This window comes from Anopheles cruzii, chromosome 3 (genome assembly GCF_943734635.1).
Source record: "Anopheles cruzii chromosome 3, idAnoCruzAS_RS32_06, whole genome shotgun sequence".
Taxonomy (NCBI): domain Eukaryota; kingdom Metazoa; phylum Arthropoda; class Insecta; order Diptera; family Culicidae; genus Anopheles; species Anopheles cruzii.
This window is the reverse complement of record NC_069145.1, coordinates 41,911,555-41,932,332: the sequence shown is the minus strand read 5'-3', so window position 1 is coordinate 41,932,332 and position 20,778 is coordinate 41,911,555. Positions and strand designations below refer to the sequence as shown.

Genomic DNA, 20,778 nt, shown 5'->3' with positions numbered 1-20,778 from the left:
CTATAAAGCCGGCAGCACTACTTGACCTTACTTCGACTGCGGTTTGCCCTGTTCCTCAATCCCAACATCCGAACATCCGGTTCCTGGTTTATGACTGTTCGATCAAAGATTTAGAAGAAACAGCTCCAAGATCGTTTTTATGAGCTCAGTTGAAAGATGATTAAATGGCAAGCGAAACAGGTAAGTAGAATTGTTCATTCGACACTGATAAATCGGCCACCATCATTCGGTGTACCAATTGCTGATGAGAGTAATGGTTAGAAGATGATGGTGATACGGCTCTGCCCGTTATGACAAATGAATAAGCAAACCCCAACAGCTCGGACCAGATGATAAATGTTAACGTTGTTTTTAATAAGCAATTTATACACATTGCATTTTGGAACATCCAACTGGTAATGAATCCGATTTTGGCTTAATTTTATGTTACGTTTGTATGGGAGCCCTTCCTCCCCGGAGGTAGGGGCGAGTTGTATTACAAAACCACGCTGTGCAAAATTTCACGTTTTCGTGAAATAGCGGAAGAGACGACGGACATCTGAAAAGAGAGCAACTTAAAAATCAACCGTACAAATCGTAACATAAAATTCACCATAATTCGGATAGTTTTCGAAACAATCGAACCAAATTCTGCAGCTGGGAGGTTTTGAGAAAGAGAATGGGTTTTCCGGATCGTCTGGCCGGGACGGCGAAGTTTTGAGGAATTTTTGGAGCGGATTTTTCCGATTATAAAAAGGGACACGCACTGGCAACGTGTTACGGAAACCGCCCAAATAGCGGGCATGGCCAAAAAGGGGCACCGCATGTGAAAACCATCTACGTCAGGTCGAGAAGAAAACCGCGAGTAGCGTTTTCTCAAATGTTTTCCCTATCCCTAATTTTCGCTACAGCTGCTGACGGAAACTAATTTTCTTTCGGGCATTACTACGCGTCTTACCTTACTTTCCTCATCCATTTCTTTCGGTGGCCAATTTCTTTCTAAAGACGAATTTCTAAGATTTTAGAAAATTCTAAAGACGGTTTTTGCGTTTTTAAGAGAAAGTGTTTGCAATTTATTTCCACGGTCACACGGTACACGCCGAGGGTCTTAAGGAGAAACACTACAATGAACAGCCCTATCACACAGCTGACCCCCACCAGGCAGCGGCCCGTTAAAGTGATCTCCTCCTGCGAGGCGAACGCAGTCGACCGAGGGGCCGCAGGCGATGGCCAACAGGGACACTACCTTACCCCATGTGATGTCCGCCTTGAAAAGCTGGCTGGCGACGCGTCAGCTGGCACGCGATTCCGGTCCGCGGGTATATCCGCTACAGTTCCTCACAGCAGCAGAGGAGCCAGCTTCTTCTTTCCTACCAGAAGAAAGTGCGGAAGAACGCTGAGTGACACACCCATTGGGTGATGGAAACAAGGTGCTGCTACGGACATCGAGGCGGTCCCGGTGGAGTGAAGATTGGCGGAGAAGTTAAACTTGTGGCGCGCCAGGATCGTCGCCGACAGCCGATCCATCGACGGAAGGCTCGGCGTCAGCGATCCATCTCACTCGGTACCGTGCAGCCGCTGCTGGTAGCTGCCGATCACTGGGAGGTTGTCGCTGCTGACGGATAACCGTCACGGTACGAGTCCACCGCCGCCACCGACTCCTGTTCCATTATTCGTCGTCGGGTGTTCGACTTCGTGGAATCCCGTGTGTGACATCGTGCTCGATACTCGTTGAATACTGGGGAGAGAAAGAAGAAAAGAAATAATAAAAAAAAGGTTGGTCATTAGGTTGGTCGGAAATTTAGTTATATGTTTCGTTGTACTATTAGGATGCAAGCACTAATCAATGCTTCATTCGCCATGTTTCGTATCCTTCTTGCATTACGGGTTTGCCGGGAAAGATTCGACCGTCTTGGTCGCGACATTGTAAATGATGAAAAAAAAGAGAATAAAAATTAACGTATATTATTGATTTCTGAAAAAATCTTAAATTCAGTTTTCACAGTAATCGCGGTCGCGGTCTTATAAAAAGTATTCTATATCCTTATCCTGGTTCTAAGCTCTACCTCCCCAACAAGTTTTAGCCAAATCGGTTCAGCCGTTCTTAAGTTATAAAAAGTGTGACTAACACGACTTTCTTTTTTATATATTGTTGTTTTCCTGCATAGATCCAATATCAGAAACGATAGAAAAAATAAGACATGTAAAAATATCGTTTTCGTCCACCGAGACACAATTTAACAAATATTAACTGATTGATCAAAAATACTGTAACTGTAAATTTTTTCAAAGAATTTCTGAGATCCATCGAACTAGTATGTTTTACCATGAATGTTCTTTTCATATCGGTACTCGATAATCGGTGTTCGTTCTACTATGCGCCAAAAATAATGGGAATAAAAGATAACACAAAAAGGCGTGTTGTGGGTTCAACATGGCGTATCTCAGGATGATTAAGCTACAGCTGTGGGTTGAGGTTTGGTTTTTTAAGCTCCACGGTCGTATTAAAGGAGCGTCGTCAATTCTCACAAGGACTTTAGCCGTCAGTCATGTGACAGCGTAAGGTGTAGTTAAATCTGTTAAACCGGTCATGTCCAAAAAATAATAAAAAACTAAAACAATATTACCAAAACTAGTTTTTTTTTTGCAGTTTAGCTCTAATACTTGACTCCGACTCGCGCATCAAACATCAAAATTTCCGTTTTCCGTACGCGTTTTCCTGGGTTTTCTTACAAACATCGTATTATTTCTCGCCGAAGTTTCGTGGAAGAAGATGATCCGTGTTATGCTCTGTTATTCAAATGGTAAGATATACTTAAAAACAGAAGAGATAAGACCCAACATACTGCGTCAGATTGTACGAACTTTTCCCGCAACCCACAACAACCGCAGAACAGTCGAAACTCCAGCTCCTGAACGTGTGCCCGCGAAGCAAAACGTCCCATACATTTCTCTTTTTCGCTTTCACTACCCCCAACATAATAGAACGGTGGTTCAATTAGAGCTAATCTTTATGACTCGTCATTAATGGGGACTAAATTGCGTTTATGGCTTAAAGCGGTGAAATTAAATTCTCGCTGTTCCGGACCTCGGCCCCTCTCCGAAAGCCTACAACTGGCCCGTCCACCACGCGTACTGGTTCGGAACCCGGATAACATAGCCGTGGTGAAGCTCCTGTCGGCCGAAGCTTTAGGCAAAAAGCCACTTCCGGCCAGTTTCTACACCTTGCATTAGTGCGCCACCAGGCGGCTCCATTCCCGATCACGGCTCGGGCTCATGAACCTGGCGTGGCGCTAGCAGCGCTGGCTCCTCACGATGGTTCTCATCGGCACGCTTCATCGCGAGTGCACTTCGATCCGAAGTGAGCACCGCGAGCCGAGGCGAATCCTGAGCCCGAACCGACGATGGAGACGCCTGGTGCCCCACGGACCCGCACACGAAGCCGTCGCGAGCTCGGCTGCTTGGGTGCCAGTGTGGTTCGCGACACCTGCCGAATCGGACACGGACTTCCGGGTTTGTACTCCACCGCACAGGCCCCGCACGAGTCAACAATGATTCAGCATCCCGCATCGGGCACGTGCCCGATGCGTGGCTATAAATAATGTTTCGACAACAACCACAACCGGAACAAACGAAACGCCCCAACGGGCCCTTTACACGTTGTTGTTACTATTTATTAGGATTGCCCGAGTAATTTAACAAGATGCTTTTCCGTGTATTATCAAACACGCACTTCCGTAGAATACCAAAACGGGGCACCTGGGCATTCTGGGACACTCGGTCGGCGGTCGTGCGAATCGTCCTGTCGGCATATGCCTTGCGGTCGGCTCGGCTCGGCGTGAGCGAATACCAGTGGCCGCCTGATAAGAATATTAATTAAGACAGGTTCTGAGCCGGGCCCAGCGTCTTCGAGGACCGTCGACACCGGTGGGCGACCGGAAACCTGTTGGTTGCTTCCGACAAATACCCACGACGGCCCGCCCGATACGTGCTCAAACTTGTTGGACACGGACGCGGACGGGGTTCCTGATTCCACGGGCTGCGTGGGCCATTGACGACCACTTCACGGACGGCCCGCGGCATTTAGAACCCGGATGCGGTCGGCTCGGCACTCTGTTTGCTTCCCTGTTCCCTGTGCTTCGGTCACACAAACGCACACACACACACACCATCTAGGATTCGCTTGGTGCCGAGCCACTCGGCAGCGGCCATTGATAGAGCCATTTCCGGTTCTTTCTTCGGCTCTCTCTCTCGCTTGCTTCGTCGCGCCAGAGTACAACAATCAGTGTGCACAGGCGAACTTCCGTGCCGATGCCGATCAACAAACTTTACCTTCCTCGCCCCACCTCCTGGGGGATGTCCCCAGCCTTCCCGGTGTGTCCCGGCCCCGGTATCGTCTTCTTTGATTGTCGTTTTCCCGCGTCCCGACAAGGAGCACCTTTCGCCCGGCCCGGCGGAGCCAACGGACCCAATCACTCCAATAACGATATAAGGAGCGATGTACGGAGCACCAAGGGTGACCGCTTCACCGCACACACACACCACCACTTCCGTGTGGGTCCTCTTTTGGGCGGACACATCCGCCACTAGGAGGGGGGAAAACTTTGCGAGCGCCCAAATGGATTTCCCTTTATGACGCACCACCCGTGCGGCAGCATCGTCATCAGCATCATCGAAACGAAACAGTTTTTGGCGGATCAGAGTCATCAATTTTCCATTTCAAGTGGGACACTCGTCTGCCGCACTCGGGGGCGCTGGTGGGATGAGGTGGGCCGTGTGCGGAAGGGTCGATAAAAGATATTGAATATCGAATGCCTCCGAACGGCACGGCGACGGCAAAGGGTTGGACACCCGTCGTCGTCTCCTCCCGGGCTCGTGTCTGTTAGTGATGCGTGCGTGTCCGTGTGTGTGTGTGTGTGCGATGAAATTGGCGTCCTTGTTTGAAGTACTGCCATGTGCATACACGCGAGACCCGGATGCCAAGGCGGGAACCGTGCCCAAGACGTTGCTCTTCCCGTGGGGCTCTGTTTACATACGTCAAAATATGCACAACCCGCGCTCGGTCTGGCCCTGGTCATCCTTTTGTGTGTGTTTGAGTGTGTTGTTCCTGAAAGGACTCAATCAAAAACCTGAAACCACCGCCGAGACTCGCTGAATACATCGGAGCCGCACATTTGGCTCCTTACATCGTTTTCAGCTGTCACCGCCCTCTGTCTCTTTCTCTCTCTTTCCCTTTCCCTCCCTCTCTTTCGCATGGCCCGGTACACACACGGTGGCCAGCACATCGATGCTCGGCGCTCCCCAGCACCGGCAGCAGCATAATGGCGTTCCGCGACTGTAGCTCATTAATTATGGAACCCGGCGGAACATGCGAGCTGCAGCCCGGTAGCCGCTGCCGTGACTCCACAGCATCCACAGGGCCTAGCGCCCCCCCCAGTGCCACCCGCGCACAGTAGGGAATTTGTATGGGAAAGGCGGACATAAGTGTTTTTTGGAGGAATCTATGGACTTTTTTCAACGTTTTTGTTTTCTTTGCATGTGTTTTGATTAAATTCAACTTTTTTTGTGTAATGCACGCGTTCAAGTATATTAAATAAGCTTTTTTCGTTATTTTAAGGTTTTTAAACGCCTGAGCTATGCAATTTTAATGACACTAAAATCTTTTAATGCCCAATCTAAACGCCTGGGTTATGCAATCTGTATTGCATCAAAATGTTTCAATGGATATTCCTCTGCAAATGCGTGAATTTTCTGCAATCAGACACTAGGCGGCTCCATTAATACCAAGTTTGTATCATCATTTTTTTTCTTAAAATAGGAATTTGCTAAATTTGTCGCAAAAATTCGCTTATCGGAACTTACTGGAAATCGTTTAAAATTACCTTAACTTCTATTGTAATGCATCGTTTAGGCGTCTGGCCACGAAGAACTTTTTTCCTGTATTACCAAAGTTGAAAAACTGTATTTTTTCATAATTTTCTATACTAATTCCCGATAAAAATATACTAGCAATGTCAAACGTAAACATTTGATTATTTCATACGAAAGAAGGATTCACTACCTTTCAAATGATGTATAATACAGGTACATTACCGTTGCAGAACTGTGCTAACGATCGCGTTAAAGTAGCTGATAAAAATTGGTTTTAAAGAGCCATTTTTATCACTCTTTCGACTTTGACAGATGATTTCTCAGAATCTACGCAACATGAAAGGCTAAAAATTCGGATTTGTCATAGATAACTAATCTATTTTACGCTAATACAACTAAAACCCTCAGTTTTTTTGTTGACTGTAGTTGACTTATGACCGCCTTTTTCCTATTGTGCCGCGGTGCCAGTGAAACGCGAGGCCATCGGGGGCTTAATCAGGGATGAAACCGGACTCGCCGCTCGCCTGTAGCCACTACGGCGCAAGGGGGAACGCGGACGAGTTAGGGGTGTCCGAGGCTGAAAGCTAAACATTTAGGACAATTATTGTTAATTACTGTGTCGGTGGAAACGGAAGCCACGTGGATCGCGCTCGCGGAATGCCAAATGGCTTGTAACGACGGTGCGTGTGTGTGTGTGAGAGAGAGAGACCACTGGCCAAACATCAGCGGGGGGGGGGGGGGGGCGAACGGGGAAACCGATCTCGGTTCGATCTCTAATTCGAGAACTATTAGGCCAAGTTGGTTCGGCGAACCAGGCACCGTAGCAGTTGGCCCCGTTCCTTTCCTTCCAAATTGGCCAATCAAAGTGAACGAGCTGCCATTACTTCGGTGACTGTTTCCACCGCAGGTTTCGCGGAATGGGCAGTGCTTTCCGTGGCCTGTCAATGCAAAAAGACTGTTATCTGTCAGCAGACCAAACGAAGGCATGTCTGGAACATTTTTCCTATGAATTTGCGCATGAGACTATTAATAAAAGTAGGTCAAGTACACGTCAACATACTTTACGTGCCGGCAAACAACTCGACCACTCGACCATAATTGTGTCCTTGATTTAGTAGGTTATAACATTTCCTACAGCAGTCGTTCATTTTTGTAGGAAAAGATCCATAAAAACATTTGGTTTACTCTAATAGGTTTGGGTGTATATTAAACGTTGCAATTATCCTGTATCAACGATCCCACTGTTGAAGACTATAATATGGCGATCAGCTTTGATTATTTCTGTGCTTTTATCGACATTTTCGACGACGGGCGTGCCTGTGGGAGATGCATTTTTAACATAAAAAACAACTGAACCGTGTCGACCAAACCAAAATTGCATGTATAATTACCTGGTAGCCCGAATTACCATTTTCGCCATTACCGAAGAAGAACTGTAAAATGTACCGAGTTTTCTCTTTGTTGACTTCCATTGTGAACACTCTGTAACTCACAAACGAATGGAATGAACTAAAAACAGCATAAGCACTTCTGAGGTTTGAATTGTCAGCTTGAAAACGGTACGATCGATACTTCACCTATCGCTACAGCCATCTTCCGATAAAGTAATGAATGTTTGTTCAAACGCTTAGAACATTCAAAGAGCTTAAGTAAAACCTAGTGGCAGAGCAAATAAAGCAACAAGAGCATGTAATATAATTTTCGTGTCTAAACGACCAATAATCGAAAGCCTACTTTCACTCCACTGTAATTGATGTGCATTCTTCGAATTTCTGTTTAATTTTCTTAGTGTCTCTTACCATCTCTTTCGGAAGTTATAACAAGATTTTCTTGCTTTGCATATAGATTTAGTACAGGTTTTTCGGGTTTTGTAATCTTTAAACAACCATCCAACCGGTCTTTTATGGCGGACCAGAAGCAACATGGCAATCAAATGTTGCGCTTCGCTTGTTAATCGTTCGTTACACAACAACTTTATTGCTATAGCTTTTTCGAACATCGCCACGTTCGGTTGTTCCCGCGATGTTCACAGGCAGTACTAAGCTGCGATGTTACCTTAATTACTTATTTACCAACGTAATGCTCACACGTTTAGGTAGTCCCACAAAGCACCTCACCGGTGAAGGCATCAATATACACGGCCCATACGCTAATTTGAAAACGTGTAACCGAAAGGTCGTAAAAACTCCGAAGACCCGCGCACGAAAAAAGAACCCCAGGACAGAATATGTGAAATTTTCAAACGTTTTTCTCTCGAGACAAATACGTGCGCTGACTCGACAAACCGAGGCCCTATAATGTGGACTGTATTTTCCGAAAAAAACCTGCTCAAACCGGGGATGGTCCCGGTTATGGTAATCGACACGTGAAATTTACTGCGCTGGAAGAAAAACTGGCAAATAAACTTTTAAAGCATTTTTATCAGTTCTAGGGGGTTTTTGAACGTTTCTCGTCACTGGGAACGTCACTCATTTGAAACGTGGCTTGGCACTGTTTTCTGAAAAACAAGATATTGTGATTGGGGATTTTAAATTAAAAACGGGAAGTAATAAAGTGACTGGTCCTTTCGTCTCAAAAAGCGAAATTTAACTTGCGTTGCGTTGGAGTTGAAACCGACGGCTCTTATAGCAGTTTTCACCTGTAACATCGATGGGTGTTGCTTCGATAACACCAACTGCGACGTCTAGACATACCGTTAAAGAGAAACGATGCATGAAACTATCAATGGTTTTGTGGATTGATTTCGAACCGGGTACAACCGTGACCTCCGTTACTCAATAACACGTTTAAAGCGCTACGTCGAATCGATCGTTTCTCATAATTGCATGGAAATAAATTTAAATACTTAAACAACTAGCACGAATACCGGACAGTCAATCAATTTTAAATCGAATTAAATTCCACTTTGAGCAGCAAATTCGGAAAGCTATTTTACATGGTTCGCCATACCCCCTGCATCAGTCGGACCCTTACTCGATAGGGACAAATGTTTCCGGGAATTCCCCATTCACGATGCATTAGAGTAAAAAGGCCGGATTGGTATCGCTGCTGCTGCTGTTGGAGTGCTTTTTGCCTTTCCGGCCGACTGGTCTGATTTTAGCCGCCAATTACGTTCAGGTTTAAGCCCGTTATTAGCGGTGATCCATCAGAATGTGAAACGCATCCCGCAAAAGGTTGATTCATTCGATTCAACATTCTAGCGGTTGTGGTAGCCGGGTTTCAATTACACCACCCGGTGGGCCGAGGTCCCCCAAAGTCCTCGTCGACTTTTCGATTGACGATGGCTGGCGCGATGTTGTTTGCTGTTTCATCTGAAGGGCCCGACGTACGACCTGTCGGTGCACCCGACCGTGCTGGTGCGGAGCGAGGCCATCTGTGTTTCGATCAAGATACGAAATAATGACCGAGCAGTGGGCTCGTCAATCACCATATTTCTTTCCCGCCTTAATTGAATCAAACCATCCCTAGCAAGGACGCAGCTCGAGTTTTTTTTAACATTAAGTATTGATTTTATTAGCATTCAAAAAATTAAATAACACTACTACACCCCTCTGGTTTCGGCCTCGCAAGGTTCAGTCAGTGAAGGGAAGGCAACCCTTGGTGCAATACTGGTGTCAAAGGACCGCCGTACGGTACACGGTGCGGCTCCGAGATTGCAGCAAGGTCTCATATTCGGCAAAGGCAGAACCCAATTTCACCTGCCAATGGGCACCTGGCGCGAATATCAAAAGACCCGCGGGGCTTCGGAAGTCAAGGTTCCACGGTGCTGGGTCTGATGATTGGTCTGACGCCCATTCCGGACATCAACCACTCGATGGTGCAATCAATGTTTGTTGCTCCACACTTTGAGGTTCACGTGCCGGTTTTCGGTGCACAGTAACGTTGAGGTTGAGGGGCCCACGCCGGAAGGCTTCCCAGATGCCCATCCTATGGCCGTGTGCACGGAGGACGCTTTGGATGGAATCGTCGTAAAGCATCAATCCGTACGAAGCCCCGTCCATAACCACCAATTGCTGGTGCTTCCAAGAAGCGCACCGAATTGCAACCGACCGTCCACTAGCTTCCGGTTGGCCGAGCGCGATGACACAAGGATTTACGGCGAACTGAGCGAGAATAATGACGTCCGGAAATGATGCAGAGCCGCGGTTGGTGCCCGGAATCTGCTGCCCATGGATAGATTCACGTCTGTGATCCATCATCCGATAGCGTCCGGTCTGAGCGTTGGTGAAAGTCGATTTTTCGCTGCTCGGCCCGAGCCACGGCAAAGAGTCTGCGCTCCAGATACCCGGCCCGGTCCTCGGGCTGAACGACGGGCGCGAGCGGAATGCCCCTGAATTAGCAGAATCTAATAAAGAGCGGCCAGAAGCGCCCATCGGTCTTTGTGGAATGTTGAACCAAATAAACCTTAGCGAAAAACCCAAACGGAAACACCGTCCGAAACATTCCCATGGATACGTTTACTCGTTCTGCTGGTGCTGCTGTTGGCGGCTTTCCGTTTCGCTTTTGTTACGAAAAAATGTCGGAAAAATCGTTCAAAACAACATACGAAAAACAGCACACACAAACAATGGCACCATTCCATCGTCCCGGCACGACTGGCGGCATTTCTTCGCCGGGAATGGCCGGTGGGGGCGGCCGACACCGACCAGCATCCGGACTGTGCGCGGGACGCGTTTTTGCCGGCTAATGGTTCACGTGATGATAGACACAATTACGTCCTGCACCTCACCCTGCAACCTGCAACTTCTTCCCGTGGCTCGAAGATTGTTTTCACGGCTCCACAATCTCAACTACGGGAGCGTGCCTGGAGTGTTAACGTGCCGCATTGTGGCGCGTGCCGCTCACATGTGCCGCGTAGCCGCCAGCCAGCCTTGGGCAATTAGGATTTTCTTTTGGCAATCGGTAGAAGATTTCAACAAATCACGCACACCAAACGCGACGCTAATCTAGAACGAACTAACATAATCACTGCCAACCACGGCCAGTTCATATTCCCGCGAAACGGTGCCCACAGTCGTCAACTTCTTAAACGGTGAATGGGCGGAGAAACAAACCCGAGTTACAGTATACCGTATCAACCAATTAGGACCAGATTGAGTTCCAGTTCCACAGGCAAGCAGGTTTGGAAGGTCCGAGTTTGTAATTGGTAGTGTAAACCTTCGGAAATATGCTCCGGTGATCTTATGGAATCTCACTCATCAGGTGATGCCTCGAACCGTAGTCAAATAGTCCGACAAACCGACACGGTACATCCTAAACATCCTCGGCAGAAAAATTGAAATACATTTGTTTACTTAGTTATACTTCACTATCAACTCGCACTGTTTTCTGTTTCACTCGATCTGTTTGTCTGTTTCAAGATTTAAATGAGCGTAAAGTGTAGGGTGGAACCGCAAACTTCCCACGCGAAAATCTGCATGCCTTCAAATCGCTGTCGATAAACACAACCAAAAGCTACATACCATTACATACCAAATGCAACATTCTTTAGAGAAAACAAAAATTAAAATCAGTAGTTAAATTATTTGACAAGTCAAAGAAGCAGAAGAATGTTTGAATTACTCACCGGAAAAGTTGCATCAACTGGTGTAAAGTAGTGCGTAAACTAAATATCCTGTGGCTTCGTGACTTCCTACATCATCTTGGGCCCATATACACATGGGCCCTTAAAGCCATTTGTCATCAGGCTGCGGTGTACCGGACCCCTTTTAGCCCTTTAACGCTCCTTCACGTCCTACTGCGGTTGGCTGGCTCTCCATTTTAATTGCATATAGCCATCAGAAGCAAGAATTGTACACCGGACGATCGTTCCAAGTCGGTTTCTTACTTTTTTCAGTGCGTTACGTTGAAACTTCCATCGATTTTTTGTTAAATAGCAACTGAAAGTGCACTGAGCCTGTATCTGCTACAGTTTCTTGTGTTATTCTTGTTTCAAACCGCAGGTTGGTGGCCACAGTCCTTCTAACTTAACCGAATTTAAACACTCCAAAGCACGTCGCAGCAGTGTATCTTACACCCTATCTCACTATTTCACAGCTGTTCTTGTCCCTTGACATCTGCAACAGTAATAAAAATCGGCCAAGGATAGAGCTGCTTAACAAACGTTTTAAAATCAATGCCGATCACCTGTGCCTGTTTTGCCTGTTTCACTACAAACCACCGTGACACTAGCCTGATCGAGAAACATTAGTAGCTTCGCCAGCCCCTTGTGGTGCCACCATATGCCACCATCAGCGAGGACATCGGCGAGTTATCACCTGAGGCAGATGAACACCTGCTCGAGCCAAGGAGCTTTCAGAGTCTTTTCTATTCAACAGCGTTTGGTTTCTAAAAGCAAACGGTTTCCGGTTTCGTCCCATCGAAGTGAGTTCAAAGCGCACCAACATCCCGATTGCAAAACAGTGGTACACACACACACCACTCGGTACTAAAGCGTTAACGGCGCATATCAAAAGAATAAAAAACATCCATCAAATTTGCATACCACCGCAACGATGCATCGCGCTACGGGCACCGGCAATCACGCGAAACGAACCTGAAAGGAGCATTGTCAGCGTCGAAAAGGAAAACTTTAAATTAACTTCCGAATCCTTTTCGGTGGTGTACGCCAAATAAAAAAAAAGGCGAACTTTTAGCGCCGTTGGTCGTAGGCCGTGTGCTACCTTCCTTTTGCTGCCGTTGTGTCGGAGTAAGGCAGGTCTTGTACCATTGAAACCTCGATAAAAAGGTCTACTTGCGGTGGCACTACGGTTTGACAGTAAAATAATGATGTCGGTATCCGGAGAGAAAGCAACAAAGCGGCCCCAGCCCAACCAGCCCAACCACAACAACCAGACAGTTGTGACTAGTTGTGGTCTAATGTACTGAAGATGAATCCGAGCCATCCGAATGGAACCATGAAATCATAACAACGTGCGATTTCCCGAAAGCATTACGACCGTGTTACGGTCAGGTTTGGGTTTTCCATTAAAGTACCTGCCGCGGCGAAGCATATCCGTGCTCTGCTTTCACACTGCTGTTGCCTTGCCGTGCCCCGGGGCTAACTGAATGCAAATCACCACGTGAAACGCCCTCTCGCAGGCAGGCTGAGTGTAACGTTGAGTTAAGACAGCGACATGCAAAAATAAATTATTAAAACTGACAGCGTGGCCGTAGGAAGGATCGGTCGGCACCCGGCGCTACCGTGGCTTCTGGTACCGTTGCGGTTTCGTCCCGGGAACTGAGGCTCGCAGTTCTGTTCTTCACTTAAAGTGGAACAGCTGTTAAGGGGCCAAGGAGAAGTCCTTCGCGAATGTCGGTCCCCTAAGTTGGGCGTGGCGGACGGCGGCCTGGCCGACTACCCTCCGTTGATCCGCATTTTTCGCCGTGTGTCAAACCAACCGCTCAGGTTGGGACCGACAGTGCCCCGATGAAAGCACTTTAAGCTCGCAATCCGTTTTCCACCGGCCGTGCAGCTGCACCGGAAGTGGGCGATGATTGGAGGGTGCTACTGGCACCGGAGGAAAAAGTGCCAAGGATGAGTATTTTCTTCCGAGATGAGCCAGGCTGGGGACTAAGATGGGAAGGTGCGCTAATCCCCGGAACCGCCCTGTAAATGCCCGCTCGGGAGCAGGGAGCGCTCAGCGCAAATCACGACGGGAACTGGCAAGAGAACCGGCAAAAAAGGCGCTTCAGCGAATGATAAATCAATTAAACCGTTTTTGATTACCTTTGTTCGGACTTTTTGAAGACAATTAGACCCGTGGGTGAGGGCGAGATGTTAGGCCTAACGGGTAGGGGTGCTGGTAGGCAGAGGGTAGGCCATCTAGAGCGTCGGCGAACTCCCACGCTGTACCATCGTAGCGCCACCTACCGTCGCGCCGTACGGTGCCGATCTCTCCGCCGACATCATAACGCAATTAGACGCCAAACTGGTAGCGGCGTGAGTGGGAAATTGTGATTTCATGAGTTTCCGAAATGGATGGAATGTTCCGCGCCTCATCGATAGCAGCCCCACCCGCGGGCGAGACGGAGTTTAAACCGAAATTTTAAGTCACTTCTTGCCTTCTCTCGTCGACATACCTTCGTGTGATGATGGCGGACGGCATCTATCTTGCGCGCCCCCTGAATTCTCATCCTGTTGCTCACCGCTATTGACAACTTGCCTTTGCCGGCTACCCAACCTGTGGTCCTGGACATTCATAACCGATTGCGACAGCGGTCTCACTCTACTGGTATGTGACGGGAAAAGGGCTAGAGGGCACGCCCGCTGCCCAGCGCAATCCAAGTCCTCCACTCCGAGAGTTAGTAGTCTTGTTACCAGCAACACCCGCCTTTTGCTGTTGGCGAAAGTTTATAAGAGCCTTTAAAAACCAAAACCACGCCTTAGCCCAGGGTAAGGCCTCCTCGGGCGCCCTTGCTAGTATTCAAATCAGTTAACGTCGAAAGCATAGCGTAGAACTTACGCTTGAAGCACTTACACTTGAGAAAGAGTTTCCAGCTCGGTTCGCTGCTCGGTTTGCCACAAACTATACCTGAACTCCCGGGTTTATTAAATGAGTTTTATTATTAAAGGACCATAGTGGTGTCGAGAACTTTAGCTTGAGTGCACCAGCACCTTGGGTCAGCTTTCTAGAGAGACCCACAATCGCAGCCTTCTGACAAGATGTCCCGGTTTGTGTTGGTGCTTGGTTCGAAAGCAAAATCATATTCAACCGTGCCCTGTCGCGGTCGTCAACCCTGGCGTAGCCACACGAAGCCGCCGGAAGCGGTCTGCGTCGTAGGAGCGCTCCGAAAATCCACCAGGTCATTCCATTGTCGTTAACGTTAAGCGACTTGGCGCGGACTCTGTCCGCATCGCTTTCTTCGCCGTTTTCATTAATTACACCTGAACGGCGGCCCGAATTGCTGAAGCCTTCGCCCTGGGCGCCCGATGACGACGGTCGATTTGTGCAGGAACCGCAAGGTGGCGGGAACTGGGAGTGGGGGGTAAAATAATAACACAACAATAAAAGCTCCGGGCACAAAATCCACCCCGTCGCGCAGTCAGCATATGATTAATTGAAAGCTTTTCCTCACATCGGGCGCCACTTTTCGGGAAGGGCCGCCGGCAACAGTGTGCAAAAAGCTGGAAATTTTCTTCGCCTCGCGTAAGAAAGTGCTAGAAAGTAACCGAATGAAAAAAAGAAAATAACTATAGAAAATGGACGCAGGCACCACCGTACCACCGTACGGCTCGGTGGCGATATATCGGCCGGCCCTGAAGGATAAAGAACGGTAAAATCGATATCCGCCGCGTTCGCCTTCGCCTTCTCCCCGGTCCTGGATCTCCGTCTCCCTGGTTTGCCCTAATAATGGCCGCCGGAGCTTCAGTTGGTCGTTCACAGAGTGTGTGTGTGTGTGTGTTTGTGGGGGTGTGTTCACCGTCTTCCTGTTTTGCTCCCCTTTTCAGCTATAAACGTTTTTCATTTCACCGAGCCACTTCCTTTTAATATTTCTCCCTCTCTCTCTATCTCTCTCTCTTCCGCCCTTAATCAGTTTCCATCTTTATCCAACTCATCGCCCGACACCCTTTTAATTTTGCTCCACGATGATGGAGCGAAGCGCCGGAGATCGGCGAAAAAATGGCGAGGATGGCATCTTAACGCAATTAGGCGGTCGCCACGTTTCGACACTGCCCGAAAATTGGATCGATTTGGGATTCGCGATTGAATCCGGCAAACTACCACCGGCCCCGGTCGGTGGGGATTTTATTGAATTCCAATATAGCAAATATAATCAATCCCGGTTCCGTAAAACGTTTTAATTATGCGCCACGCTCATCTCGCTGTGGAAATCTGGAAATTGATCTCCCTATACTGCTGCTGCTGCCGCACTGTGGCGTCGCTTGTGGGAGCAGCGTTATCCACCCAGCTGGATGTGGCATATTGGACAATCGGGATGATTAATCGGGATGTGCGCCACTTGCGAAACACTTCCGCAGCAAATTTACGACCAATACGGCAAAGCGGATCGTGAAATGAGCGATACTGGGGAGTGCAAGAAAACTGGCCACTAGGCGACCCCTAGCATGTCTATGTAATTATCGAATTTTTTTTGGTTTATCTTGTCTTAACTGTCTTACAATCTCGGTCAACCCACCATGCGGTTCCACTGCCTTTAAAGTACGTTTCGCCGCACGTTCACGCCGCGCCGCCGCGTTTTGCCATCGAAGAAGCCATTGTTTGTAGCGTGGTTACATCTGGCACCACGTCTGGTGCAAAGAGCATGTTTTGTACTAAAAAGAGAAAGACAGTTTAATTACTTGAATTACTAACTATAGCCTCGAAAATGCAGAAATATACTTTCCCTAAAGGTGAAAGAAGTTACGGCGTGGCCCTTCAGCGTGGTGGCAGTTCCGGGAAATGTTGCGGTTTCGATTGCCGCGGCGCGGCAAAGTTGGGCAAAAGCGTGAGCGACATTCGATTAAGATAAAAGCTCCCCCCGCTGAGCCAGAATGAATGGAAGCGGTGGCCATCCGATAGCCAAATGTTTGCCAAAAACTTGTTCTCGCGCGTACACGAAACCGTAAACAAAAAGCGACGGATCTTTCCGGAACATTTAATGGGCAGACTAGCGGTGTCTATAGAGCGTGCAAAACGAGCTGCCGCTGGCACAGTGACAACTGCGAGGGATAGAAAACGTACCGTGACCCGTTGGCCCTGGAACTACCTTCATATTTTTGTGCGATTGAGAAATGGGCGCCACCGTGACGCCTGCAGAGACTGCAGTCCCGGAATGGCACGATGTTTTTTCGGGTTGCCAGCAAGCAGCTCGGAATGTATGGAGCCGCTGGAAGACACACGGACCGGGGGTTGAAGAAGTTCAAGTTCAGGGAACGTAAACGTGACCGCCGGTAAGATAACATAAGGCCGCTAAGCCGAGGACATTCGGGAGCGATGGGAGTGAAAAATTTCTTGCAAAAATGAGCGCAATACGGTAGGCCACAGAGAATGTGCAGCAGGAAAAAGCCTGAACCTATTTGTCGTCCGCAATTGATGGCCCAGCCTTACCCATTGAGCGGCCCATCCATTCTCGGAATCAGAATAAATCTTACTGATGCGGCATGTTTATTGAATAAAAAAGGGGAAGCCTAATGCATTTCAATTTTTCTTCTTTTTTTCTTTTCTCCTGCCAAAGAAAACGTGCAAGTGTCTCTACGTCAGCAGCTACCCTCGGGATCGGTGGGTATTACATTCATTTTCTCCAGTTCCCTGCACGATCTTGGCAGCAAATTGTGAATAGACGAAAATAAATAGGTACATATCGCTTCTAATATCGCCACGAGTAAGTCTTCCCTTGTCCGTGCCTATACAGTCTGTGGCAAGGTCCCGGCTTTGCAGTTCGTGTTCTCCCTACTGCGTAAAATATCTTCGTTGGGACCAGCAAAACGGTCCGGTCTCATCCTCTCCAGCATGTTCGCTTGTCGTTTTGGTGTAACGTGACAGTCCACGTTTTGGCACGAATCTTCACCATCCGTGCGCACTTCGTGTACTCTGCCCCGATCATCCAGGTCCAGTTTGCGTCTTCCGTTCGTCTTCAGTTGGCCAGAGATGGTCTTCATTCCCTCGCCATAGTTCCTTTTCCCACCTCTCAATGGCGTTGTGTTTAGCAAATGTTGCCACCTACCTAAACGCACCGATGGCGTGAAGGGCTGTGTGTGATCAGGACCGTTTGATGGATTAGTGACAACAACCGTACGGTCGTCATTTCCGGTAAACTGACGAAATGGGGCGATCGGCGAGAAACTGTGCAAAAGCTTTTCGGGGGATGATTTCAAAAACTCACTCTTAGGCGTACCCATGAACGCTTCGACGCTATCGAGAGAAACCTCTCCTTCCGGGGTGGTCGTGGCAGAGTACCACGATATTCGGCCGGGGGACGCTGCCAAGGGTGTTACGCACACAAAGTCCGGTGAACTTGTGGAAGTTTTTCCTTCGACTTCCGCGGCCCCGCTAGTATTCCTTTTTTTCTTCGGAGTGCCTGTTGTCAAGGACAGCGAGAAGATCGATTCACTGTATCGACGCGAGCGAACACGCCGCCGGCCAGTGCTCGTGCGGGACATACCGTTCTCTACCACTGAGCTTAAATCCGATTGTGAGCTTGAGCGGTGCCCAGTCTTCTCCTCCTGGCCACGAGCTTGGAGGACCGTTTGATTAATCGCAACGACAAATCGCTTCGGAACCCACCGAAGACACATCTCTCGCAGTTCGATCCGTTTGGGGGAACCCTTTCGACGCTCGTGATGGCGATCAACAAGCCGCCAGTCGATGCATACGATCGGCGTGAACGTGCGCGCTACACGCCGGTACCAGATGAATCCCAGGTTTCGCAAAGCCTGCACAGCATCGCCAACCGACAATCCCGTTTCCTTGGAAATACCCTCCAGCGTTAGGGAACCGTAACGATTGAGGTACAGAAAGGACAGGACCGCCGAGCACCAGTACCGCTGGTACGATACTCGTCCCAAGTCGGAGAGCGGTTTTTCCGGTGTGCCAGTTGTCTGCTCTACCCGGCTCAACAGATAGCTGAAATCGATCAGAAAGCGGCCATAACCCAGTCGCTGGTACTGTGGCATCGTCAGAATGCACGACAAGTTGTAGCAAGCCTGGTTGTGCTTTTCTTTCGAAAAGTAGCCCACCACGTGGTGGCCACGAGTATCACGTTTGGTCATAACGTAGAACAGAAACGACTCTACGTCGAAGTACAGAGTCTTGTGGTCGAGAAACAGCTTGGCCAGCAGACACAGGCTCTGACAGTACAGCCTCTGCTCGTTGCCGTCCACCTCGAACATCGCTAAATCGCCGTCGCGGTAAATTTCCAGTCCCGGCGGATGCCGCAAAGCACACTTTCTCTGGTGCCGACGGAGTTCCGCGCCACTTTTCATGTACTTTAGGCAGAACTCGCACATGTACAGCACATTCAGTTTCGCGTATTCCTGTGGGAAGGGGCTCGAGTACCAGGTGTCGATCACGTGTTTACCAAACTGAATTGTTTCCGGCGTACGTTGCAGGTTGTCCTGCTCCAGCTGGCACTTTTGCAGCAGCACCTCTCGATAGATGGCTAAATCGTCCTCCGTTACCCGTTCGCCTAGGGTAATCCTCATAGCCTCAATTCGTCCATTGATCAGCTCGGATTCGTTTATATGGCCCCGTACGAATGTAGGTTTTGTAATAATGGTTGTCGCGTTCACGGAACCGATCACGTCATCACCTGTGCTCAGGTCGGTTTTCCCAAGTTTTTCTCCTTCACAATTATCTTCATGCTCAGGTTTATCTGCGGCGTCACAGCGGATGCACCACCAGGCGGTTCTAACGTCCGCAGCCGGAGGCACCTGCGGCGCCATGCACTGGAAGTGAAATCGAAGCGCACATCCAGCACATTCCACTACGCAGCGCGGAACACCGCTTAGGCTTTCATTCGTGACGCAGCATACATCGCAGGGTTCGCATTCGTCGCAGAACCAACGGTTCCCCGCAGCCACCAGTCGAGATAGAGGTACGGATGGATCGCCATCGGTGGCTCTGATGGAGCAAGTGTCGTGCAGTGAAATGCCGCACCGTTCGCAGGAACTCATCGGCTCGGCTTTATGGTCGATGGGGCCACTCTGGCCAGTCTTAAGACACTCGATGCACAATATATTAGGGACGGCCGCCGGCCGCTCGGACTTTCTTCGCGAGCGGTTTCTTTTCTGTAGCGCGCTGTCGGTCCGGTCCGCCGAAGCAATTACGCCTTGCCGTTTCGCTTCCAGCAATCGAACAGCGATGGTGTCCTCGCGGAACAGATGCCGCTGCGGGATTCGAAAGCACAACAGCTGAAACATTCAACGCCGGTTCTGTTCGTGGAGACTCTTGATGCCGTTAACTTACCTGATTTACTTCTTCTGGCATTGTGGTCAGCAATGAAACGAAACGTCAGTGAAGTTTTGGACTCACAAGAAAGGTCACACAAAAGCTTCGTTGTATTGGTAGTTTCGGAGCGATTAGTAATTTGGAGCGATTGCGTATGGGTATTCAACCGCCAAAGTTTATTGAATTTTAACACGCATCGCAATGTCAACCATGTAAACAAACCAGCCGTAACGTCGTTATGCGTTATGCGTTATGCGTTATGATGCAATGCAACGCTATTCACACTGTAACGTGGGGGCCACATGAAGCGTAAAAACTCGATTTGATGTTAATCTATAATGTCGAATCCTGTATAAGTCACGGGATTAATTACGCGGATTAATTACACGGATTACAGATTAATGTCAAATGGATGTTTTACGCTTCGTGTGGCCTCCCAGTAACGCGTTTAAAATTACGTAGTCGATCGCAATTGGTTTTGGGCAATTTCACTCAAAGCCGGCACAGTTCGGTGCTTTCTTTATAAAACAAATAATAAAATCTATTGCCATACAAATACAAAAAAATTAAATTATCGCACAAGGAGATCTCAATACGGGAAAAGTATGGGAACAGTTTCTCGAACTCTAATTTCACTACTTAAATAAATAAGGCTTAGCGCGTTTCTCTAAAATCAAGAAAAAACTACGCTACTTCATCTAAGAAACATGGTGGATCCGTTTATCTTCTTAAGTCATTCGTTTTCAGAAACATCTCTTAAGTAGTTGTATTTATATATCCTCACATTACTATGAAATCAGCTTAACACAATCCAGGTCTGACCCTTATCCGAGACGATATTCGGCAATTCGGCTCACTATACCATTATTATAAGTGGACTCTGCAATTTATGTTCGGCGAGGTTGCCTAATTTTCATACCAAAACTAATATAGGGTGAACCACCCAAGACTGGATAATATTAGCCCTGGATAATATGATAGTAGACTGGATAATGTTTACATGACTGTAAACATGTTACTTGGTATTTGTTTTTATGAGAATTGTTTGCTTGTTCATGTT

General features: G+C 48.3%; 1 protein-coding gene across 1 annotated transcript; it reads right to left on the bottom strand.

The window, feature by feature from the left end:
• Positions 1-1,608: 1,608 nt before the first annotated feature.
• On the bottom strand, positions 1,609-18,973 carry LOC128270427 (histone acetyltransferase KAT7-like). The gene is made up of 2 exons (XM_053007826.1): positions 18,057-18,973; positions 1,609-1,717 (listed from the first exon to the last, which is right to left on the bottom strand). Exons 1-2 carry the CDS (start codon positions 18,971-18,973, stop codon positions 1,609-1,611), a joined length of 1,026 nt encoding a protein of 341 aa, XP_052863786.1.
• Positions 18,974-20,778: the final 1,805 nt, after the last annotated feature.

Bases quoted from the DNA above. Each gene is read 5' to 3' on its own strand.
- LOC128270427 (XM_053007826.1), bottom strand. From the start codon at position 18,973: ATGAGGATTACCCTAGGCGAACGGGTAACGGAGGACGATTTAGCCATC. The intron at 1,718-18,056 runs GTGGGTTCCGAA...TTCTCTCCCCAG, and splicing joins CTGCGAGAGATGTGTCTTCG to TATTCAACGAGTATCGAGCA.